Source organism: Eriocheir sinensis, chromosome 15 (genome assembly GCF_024679095.1).
Source record: "Eriocheir sinensis breed Jianghai 21 chromosome 15, ASM2467909v1, whole genome shotgun sequence".
Lineage (NCBI taxonomy): Eukaryota > Metazoa > Arthropoda > Malacostraca > Decapoda > Varunidae > Eriocheir > Eriocheir sinensis.
The window spans coordinates 4,740,263-4,750,311 of NC_066523.1; the positions used below are offsets into that span (position 1 = coordinate 4,740,263).

Below are 10,049 nucleotides of genomic sequence, written 5' to 3' on the forward strand. Positions count from 1 at the left end.
TTAATTTCGATGCAAAAAAAAAAAAAAAAAAATTCTGTGAGCATGCCGCGCTGCAAATGTCTATGATAGTTTTCTAAGTAGCTACCGCAAAAAGTACCACAAGATTTTTTAGTGCGGTCCGCGGTATTGCGGTATTTTCAGAAAGTTTGCGGTAATGTGGTACTTTTTTTGTGATGCGGTACTACCACACTAAGTGCCGCACTTGCCCACCTCTGATAATAACTCCCTCTGAACTAACTAACTTCATGACTTCACCATGGCTCAGCTCAACAAGATTTTCTACTTTAACTCATCCCTATATGCTATCCAAATCCATTATGCAAGAGTTAACTAGCATCTTTCTTTCATCCCTTTCACTGGTAAACTCTGGAATGGTCTTTCTTCGTGCAATGAACTCCCAGTTTAATGAATCAGTTGGGGGAAATGGGTGAGGTTAGGTCTGAAAATCCATTATATTTGAGGGATCTGAACTTTGCAGATATAAGATGAAAGTTCCCTACCTCTAACCATTTCTGTATATAACAAAGTTTGTTCATTATATTACAGCGGAACCTCGGGTCATGAACGCCTCTCATCACAAACAAATTTTCCAAACGTCTCAGGTGATGAACGGTGTCTCGAGCTAAGAACACACAAGTCAACAACATCGTGGGGAGACAAGCTGGGAGTATCAGCAGGAGGGTGTCAGTTGCTGTGTAGCTTTTGCTAAATACACAATATGGAAGGGGACTCCCCTTCCAAACAATAACATCTCTTCCCTTTCCCTTCCTCATCACCTTCCACTTGTTAAAGCTGGTGTCACATGGGGCCTTTTTCCTCCAACTGCACTGGGGTTAGGAACAACTGGCAACTCAAAGTTTTCTGGGTGTACATCACACATGGCCAAGGTTGGTTGCCCACATCCACAACATAAACAAAGCAGTTGCCCTGTATCGACAGGGCGCCGTCTGCTAGAGTAAGAGCTGTTGCGGATTCTGCTCCCATTACTCAAGTTATGGACTTGTTGCTGGAGTTAAATGGAAGGAAGAAGCAGTTGTGGGCACAATCTTGGTTTCAAAGACAGGAGGACAGGAGTGTTTACCCAAACCTAGACACAGAATTGCGCTGTGAAGACCAGAACTCCTACAATATTCTTAGAATGGAGAAAAAGGTTTTTAAACTGTGGTCTGTCTGTTTTTTTACACACAGCGGCGTGGTTGCTCTTACCCACAACCGTTTCCCATCTGTATGGATGGAACCAACGGTTAGGTGTACATGCAAACGCGCAGCAACCGCAGTTGCCTGTAGCCCCAATGGTCAGAGGAAAACGGCCAGTGTGCGCCAGTGCGCCGTCAACTCTCCTTTGTACAGATACGGTAAAATTAAATTAAGTTTTCATCTATTTTATCTATTTAGTATTGTAATTATCTTTTTTTGTTTTTAATTTATTGATTTCCATGATTTCCATTGGTTTTGTGTTATGAACTTGTGCACAAAGTACTGTTGTAAAAATTTAAACAGGCAATCATCTGGGGCCCAGGATGGATAAATCCATTTTACATTGATTGCTATGGGGAAAACTGCTTCAGTTGGGGTCAGTCAGTGTTTGGAGGTTGTAGTAGTACTACTATCAATGATAGCCATTTTACCAGTCGCAGCTGCCACGTACATTCATATTCATTGTTATGGTGAAAAATAATGATTTATTATTTAATTATATAACGGATCAGCCACCACTGCTCCCCATTGGCTGTTCCAGTACTCTTTTTTTTTTTCATCTTCGCCTTCTCCCTTCTCATGGCCGCTAACAACGAAGTCCTCATTTTCTTTAATTCTTCCACTGTCTTCACTGTTTTCTGAGCCATTTCTTTCCACGCCTCATTGCGAAGCATTTCATTGAAATGCCTTCAGTGTTTTGAATTGGCACACAGTTCATACAAATAGTTCACACGAGGTGGATCAGCAGGATCTGACTACTGAGCTGTCAGCGAGTTGAGCAGACTCGGTGCAGCCATTTAATACGCGTTGAATACACGTCCCATTCACATACTGCATAACCTCATCCTGTAACATCCTTTGATGCCACGCACAAAAAACAACAATTGGTGTAATGGGAGAGAACCCTGACGTGTAACATGTATGTTCGCTCGGGTGTTACGCAGTGACGTTACGTGGTCCCGTCCACACTGGCGTTTTGTTACACAGTGGAGTTACATTATGATGTTCGGCTCGCGTGTGTGTACCCTGCCTAACAAAAACACCAGTGTGGATAGGACCTCATAACAACACTGCATAACACCTGCGCGAATATACATGTTACACGCCAGGGTTCGCTTCCGTTCCACAAGTTGTCGTTTTTTGTGCGTCGCATCAAAGGATGTTACAGGGTAAAGTTATGCAGTGCGTGGACAGTACGTATGTTAGACGCGTATCAACTGGCTACACCGAGTCTACTAAAAAAAATAAAAAATAAAAAAATCTATAGCAGTAAGTCTCAAAACAATGGCAAAACGGTTTATCCGGCACGAGCTTCCCCCAGTTCGTGCCGGATAAACATGGTTCTACTGTAGTGGAAACCCGGCCCAAGGCAGCGTGTATGATGCTGACAGTAGGTAGATGTGACCTGTACATGTCAAAGCAATGTGAAACTCGGGGTGAAAATGCACAAAAGTCGGGATGGTGAGAATTTAGGACTAAGCACGATACTCAAGGATCGCAAAACTCGGGAGGGTACTGTAGATGTGACAGCTCAGTTGGCTTTTTTTCCACTGCTGCCGACTGTCGTACGTGTAAATTTTCGGCCAGCCAAACGCCAAACTGAACCCTGCATTTACTGCATATACTGGACTAGCCCCAAAAGTTTGTTAAAGCTGAAATTCATTACATCAAGATCCATAAAAGAGAGTTCTCTGTACTACTTTCCTAAGGCATAAATGTTTTTAAGAGGTAAGCACTGAATCCCTCACAAACCCATACTGTACTTTATTTCAGCTTTTTACTTTGCAGAAACAGTACTTAGCAGGGGTTTTGTGATCTTTACAGTAAAAAATAAAAAAAATAAAAAGATGTAGGTAAGTCTCTGAAACCTGTTAAGGAGATAGCAGAGGTGAACAAAGCTTTATTAATTTTTTTCACCTTTTTCATATTTCTGACCACATCCATCCTTCATTGTAATGGGCTGGCATGAGATCGATATAAAAATCTTTGGGTTTAGGCCAACAACTAGGCCTTTATGACAGTTTAACACCAGCAGGCAGTATTAGACCTCTCTGCTTTTCTAAAATACAATTCTGAATGGAACACTACAGCTATCTATTAACCTGGTAGCAGCGACGGGCAAAATTTGTGGCTTTACCGCGTACCAGCGATGGGTCAAATTTTTGCCTTGACATAACCCCCCAAAATAGAGGATACATAAACTGATCACAAATGCGTTGATATATATTAATGAATTGTGTGTGATGATTTTTTCTCATTAATTCGCTTAGAGGGGCCTTTAAGAAACAGGATCCCCGCAGCTACTGGGTTAATGATTATTCTGTTTAGTTATTATAGTATTTGTAACAAAAAGACTAAAGCTGCATGAAAAATTATTTAATGGCTGTATTCAACAATTTATATACATATTGACATTCTTCAGCTTCAGATTTCAACACAAACACTAGTACATCCATGAGCATCAAAGGCTCCTGACAATACACATCAAACATGAGAATGCTTGGGATACTTACATTATAGAAAATATTTGTTAATAATATTAAACTCAGAGGATATGCATAATACTTAGTATATGACATTATACATTTGTGTGAGGTGGAAACATCAGATGTAGGTGGGAGCAATATGAAGCAATATATATATATATATATATATATATATATATATATATATATATATATATATATATATATATATATATATATATATATATATATATATATATATATATATATATATATATATATATATATATGTATATATATTAATTTTATTTACTTAATTGCAGTAAGCTCAAGAAAACTTTTCTTGTGCCGTACCTTCAATATCATTCAAGTCTCGAATGATTTTTCTTATAAGGGTTTGAGTGCATGACTCACATTCTGCAACTATCCTCAGCATCTTACTGTAAGATTCACAAGGATACTGACAACAAAATTTAATATCTTCATACTGCTTCACAGTTTTTAATGTAAAAAATATGAACATCAATTATAACTATTTAAAATACCTTAATAATCTAGCTAGGGTATATGTTGAATATAAATTAGACTTAGAAATTACAACAGAATGGAAACACAAGTATTTCAGAATTATATCTTAATTGCTTTGGCATACTTGTCCAACTACATCTGTTAAAGCAAATATAAAAACAAGTTAAATAAAATTCTACAGATTAAAAGTAACGTGTCAAGAAATCAACAGCAAGTTCTTAAGAAACTAAGCTTCTTTCCGTCCGTCCCTTGGAAATTAAGAAAGAGGAACTGATTAACAGCTAAGAAAACTCGAGGCTTACAAAACCAGCATTAAATACTGTAAGATAAAATTATAACAGTTAACTTATTGTGTCAGACTAAAAATCATCAATTTAACTGCTTGTTCACTGTTACCGTTATTTGCAAAGTATTATTGTTTGTAGGGTCTCAAGCTGAAACGTCTCATAAAGCAAATTTTGTAAAATATGACTCAAAATGGAAACCTACTAACATCATTTTTACATGAGCTCGTGTTTGTTCATATATAATATACAGTTCATTAAGCTATATAATAAAAATAAAAAGAAACCAATAAACATAGACAAATTAAACTTTAGTTGACTGCGAGGAGAGTATATTGCTAACTGAAATATTACTTACTCATCGCAAAAAATTTAGTTTGTTAACCAATAACATGCAGACACTTGATTAAAATGATTTTTCAATGAATTTTAGAAGAGAAATACTAAATACCAATAGTTAAAATCTTGGATTTCAAAGCTGCTATCAAATCATGTAGGGGAAAAATCCGTTAACTGTTGTGTCAGCCTAAAATTGTAAAGTATAATTAGCTGGAGGGTACTTGGCTTCCTACACCAGAAATATCTGGAATCACAACTTCTGAAATTGTATGTTCTATCAGTCATTGTCATCCCGTGAGTTCTGATCAATCTTTACATTGATAAAATTTGTTCTTCTTGTCCTATGCTTTATCATACATGAACGGGGAAACTTGTAAATATGATTTTTTTTATGAACAGATGAAAATGGGCATTGATTGCCCATGAGAAAATATATCTCATACTAATAGAAATATTAGTTTCACATCAAAACATATTTGTTACTAAAAACTGGGTCATCTTCAGATTTTCCATTATTAATTTTGTTGTCGTACATAGTCTGGTGCTGATGAAAGTATTGTGTGTTCACAACAGCAATGGAAGAACATTGTTAGGCCACTCAAGTCACACCAGAAAGTTGGACCAGTTTAACATGAACTAATCATAATCATACTTTTCTTTTGACAAATTTGCACTTTTGCCACGAAATTGTAAAGTCCAATCCCTGACTCAGAAAGCTGATTTCTTTGCACAAGGCACTAACTTGGCTTTTCAAATCTTGCCCTGCAATGCTTACTGAACTTTCTCTTAAGCTGAAAATGAGCAACTTGACTTCAGACCTTAAGTAAGTGTGTGTGTGCATTGTGTGTGTGTGTGTGTGTGTGTTTGCATTGTGTCAGTGTGTGTGCATTGTGTGTGTGTGTGTGTTTTCAAAGAAATTATATATATATATATATATATATATATATATATATATATATATATATATATATATATATATATATATATATATATATATATATATATATATAAAACACTCAAAATGCCTTTGAGTATTTCATTAGCAGTTCTAACCAATAATCATCACACCCTGTTGAGAGGCTATGGCCCATGTTTCAACACACTGTTAACACAAATGTTAACACTAATAAAGAATTGTTCTATTACTAACATTTCCTTGCATTCCACACATGAATGAATATAAAATTCTAATCATTCATATATTTTTACAAGCATCACCATATCCATACAGAAGCAATTCCTTGCTTACACTCATCTTACAAGCTCATTGAAGCCTTTCATGTACACCTTTATGTAAACTAATGCTGATACATTCTAGCTTATATAAATATCACTAACATTCTTGCACAAACTAACATAAAATAAATATCCAAAAGTTAAGAGGAAAGGCTCTTTCAGTCTATTGTGACAATAATCTAAAAACTATGCTTTGGCAAGATAACTGTGGTTATCTAGTACATACTGAATGAATTAAGCAATATGGATCACCCACTTGTCCATCTTATGAAACAAGTTTAAACAATTTGGTGATGCTGCATTAGTAAGAGACAAGGCACAATTATAGAATAAAAAATGGAAAAATGTCTTTTTGTTAATAAACTGAGGTCCACTATGGACATTGTACTTTTAAATGGACTTTCAATTCATCCATTTCCTGCAGTTTTCTGCACCACAAAGACATGGTATCTTATGATCTTCTTCTTCATCAAATTTGTAGTCATATGCCAGCTGCAAAGGAAAGAAATGAATTAGTATTATTTATAAAAAAAATATATTAAAATGTTCCTGCTCAGAAACAACATTCAAAGTCAACATCCTAACCTTCACCCCATTCATATACCATACAGTAGGAACTCACCAACATCGTCTAATTGGTGCCTAATAAACAGCGTTAACCCTCGTCTGATGGGTGGCTGAAGTAATTTCAGTTTCATGCTCCGGGTAAAAATTGCAAACCTTGAAAATGTCAGAAGATAATTTTCTTTGTAATAATTCATTTCTCCTTGTACTTCTGAGTACAATGATGTACTTTTCAACATGATTTGACCTCTTGAGAGCAAAGTTATTGTGTGTATATATATATATATATATATATATATATATATATATATATATATATATATATATATATATATATATATATATATATATATATATATATATATATATATATATATATATATATATATATATATATATATATATATATATATATATATATATATATATATATATATATATATATATATATATATATATATATATATATATATATATATATATATATATATATATATATATATATATATATATATATATATATATATATATATATATATATATATATATATATATATATATATATATATATATATATATATATATATATATATATATATATATATATATATATATATAAATATATATATATATATATATATATATATATATATATATGTGTGTGTGTGTGTGTGTATACAGAGAGAGAGAGAGATTCTTTCTCTCTAATAGCTTACCTCTTCTCCTCTGAGAATTTTTCTATTAGAAATGATGAGAATCTTCATGTCCCTTTCCACCTCAATGGTTTCAGTGTAACAGTTTGGGCCACAAGAATGGTTTATGTAGCGAGCAAGACCACCTGTTACTGTGGCATCTACTACTCGCTGATCATCAAGGCGAAACATGTAAATTCCTCGATTCTGGGCTTCATAACGTTTTTCACGCACCTGTAAAAAATTACATTCACTTAGAACATTTAACTTATCAATCTATTCTACATTTTCCAAATATATCAGCATTGCACAGATTACAAAGAACTACTTTTAATAAGTTCTCAGTACAAGTAAACCCGTGCATATTTGGTTTAAAAAGTTTAGGAAGGAAGAAGTGTAAGAACTGATCCAAGTCCATATGCTGGCTCCTATATAACCTTCTCCCCTTGTTATTTGTTGATTCCCTCCACTCCAAAACACTGACACCCTACTTGTGTAAAATATTTTTGACTTACTGCTATTAACGGATTAGCGATTAGCAGACTTAAATTGCGGAATGCCCACCTTTGCTTAAAAGTTATCAAAAAGTCTTACCTCAGCAAGCTCTGAGCGAATGATCTCTCCAATGTATTCAATTATCATGGTATTCTTCTCAATGTCCCGAGCAGCATACAGTCCCAGGCCTTGAATCTTGGATCTGTGTGATTGATAACAGGTCATAATCAAGTATCTCTAATAAAAAGTAAGGATTCACTGGAAGTAGCATGTCTTTGGGGTTCTTTGAGATATACACTGGAATAAAATAAATCTTAAAAGATCACCTAGCTGAAAAAATCTAGGTTACTAAAAAAAAAAAAAAAATAAATAAATAAATAAATAAATAAAATAAGATAAATAAATAATAAAAATAAAGATAAAAAAAGAAAATAATAAATATCAATAAATATGTAAATAAAAGGAATCAAAACAATTGTCTGAATTTATGTGGGTAATAGGTCCCATTTTTTTGCCGATAAACAGTAAAGAACAAAGTAAGAGTTGAGATCTGCTTAGGTTTTAAAACATGATTTGCTGGCTGGCTCTGAAGCTGCAAGGATTTACTATTTATTATTATTGAATATAATAAGAAAAATCTTTCCAGCTTCAGAGCCAGGCAGCCAAGCATGTTTTAAAACCTAATTAAATCTCAACTCTTTTACTTTGTTCTTTACTGTTTTGTTTATTGGGTGTTTTTATCCTCCTAGTCTTTACTTTGTACTTGGCCTCTCTATCACTCCATCAGTTCCCCTCTTACTGATGGTTAATTGAATTCTACTGCATGTCATTTGCATGCCTCCACTTCTATCATAGCCTCCCTGCACACATGTTACTCTACCTAACCCCTGTCATCATCAACTGTTTAACGTCAGATTCTCCCATAATTTCTTTTGAGGTTATATGGTCGAGGATTCGCTTCTACCTGTTTTTCTCCATTGCCCCAACCTCTCCAATGCACAATGCTGATGAATCCAAAACTAAACTGAATCTACCTGTATTTCCTACTATCAAAAAAATCTTAAAGGGGCCACAGAAGCAAACATATTGATCATCTTTACTTACCTGGCTAAGTAAACAGCACTTCTCCACTCATTATTCATTTTTTTGTACTGGGATGATCTTGAATGCACATGTAGTTTGCTGTAGGGCACAAAGGGGTCATATGCCATGGTAAGGTTGGCCACACTAGCAGCTGCTCTACAGTTGCTGCTGGTCCTCACAGAGCCAGCACTGGTGCGTATGCCATGGTACCTCTTGAGGTGAAGCTTGGTGAATGGTTCTGCTCTGGCACACCCACTTGGATTTACAGCTAATGGAAGCTCAAACAATGGATTTCGTCCAAATTTGAAATTGTAATCAGCCAGAGTGTCTATTCCTGGGAGAGATTCTAAGATACGTACAATGGCTGGTTCAGTTAAGCCAAACAAGTCCTCTCCGCTGATATATTGAGGAAAGAGTCTTACAACATCTGCTTTTTGACGCAGCTCTGCAAGAGGCTCAAGTACTTTGGTCCAGACACCTTTTGGGGAGCAACTGATAAATACATGATCTTCATAGCCATCCTCTTTGACAATTATACGAAATTCTGGTTGTCCATCCTTATCGTGAATTGAGCACTCATATGCACATCTCTTGTGAAGACGCCGCATGCTCCAATAGTATCGAATCTGTAGAACAATAGTAAAGATAAATATTAAAAGAGACCAATTAACTTTCCTACTTATTTTATCCTAAAAATAAAACTAGTACAAAAAATTTAGGCATTGAGGTGTAACTTTTATAAAACAATGAACGATAATACCAGGAAATGACTATATTTCTTTACTGATAAAATGGCTCTCACCTAAGGTGTTATGTATTCATTATAGTTACAATATTTTCAAATTACATTAAACTGTTCCCACACAGATTTTAATCAAACGGGATCAGGCATAAGTTCAATATCAATGCCACATATAAATGTAGCCATTGGTTTTGCTGAAGAATATCATCATCATGTACATAAGTTCAACACCTCTGTAAAAAAAAACCAATGAAAGAAGTTTATGCAGCTATCCTAACTGCCTTGTTTGATCAGTTCCTAATCTTAATAATTGGAGTCCTGCTAACCCCCATCAACACTGTGCCAGTGACCCCTTGAGAACTGAAACAAAATGGGATTTTAAACTGCGGAAAGTATAAAAAAAAGCATGATAGCATATTGAGAG

General features: G+C 34.8%; 1 protein-coding gene across 11 annotated transcripts in view; it reads right to left on the reverse strand.

Moving 5' to 3' along the window:
* Nucleotides 1-3,558: 3,558 nt before the first annotated feature.
* LOC126998800 (histone-lysine N-methyltransferase 2C-like) overlaps nucleotides 3,559-10,049 on the reverse strand; it is a 121,327-nt gene continuing 114,836 nt past the window's right edge. For all 11 annotated transcript variants that reach the window (XM_050860856.1, XM_050860862.1, XM_050860857.1 and 8 more), the window contains 4 exons: nucleotides 8,905-9,509; nucleotides 7,900-8,002; nucleotides 7,330-7,539; nucleotides 3,559-6,541 (listed from right to left, as the gene is read on the reverse strand). In XM_050860856.1, the coding sequence (XP_050716813.1) occupies nucleotides 6,452-6,541; nucleotides 7,330-7,539; nucleotides 7,900-8,002; nucleotides 8,905-9,509 (1,008 nt within the window). In that variant the 3' untranslated portion in view covers nucleotides 3,559-6,451. The remainder of the gene's footprint in view (nucleotides 6,542-7,329; nucleotides 7,540-7,899; nucleotides 8,003-8,904; nucleotides 9,510-10,049) is intronic.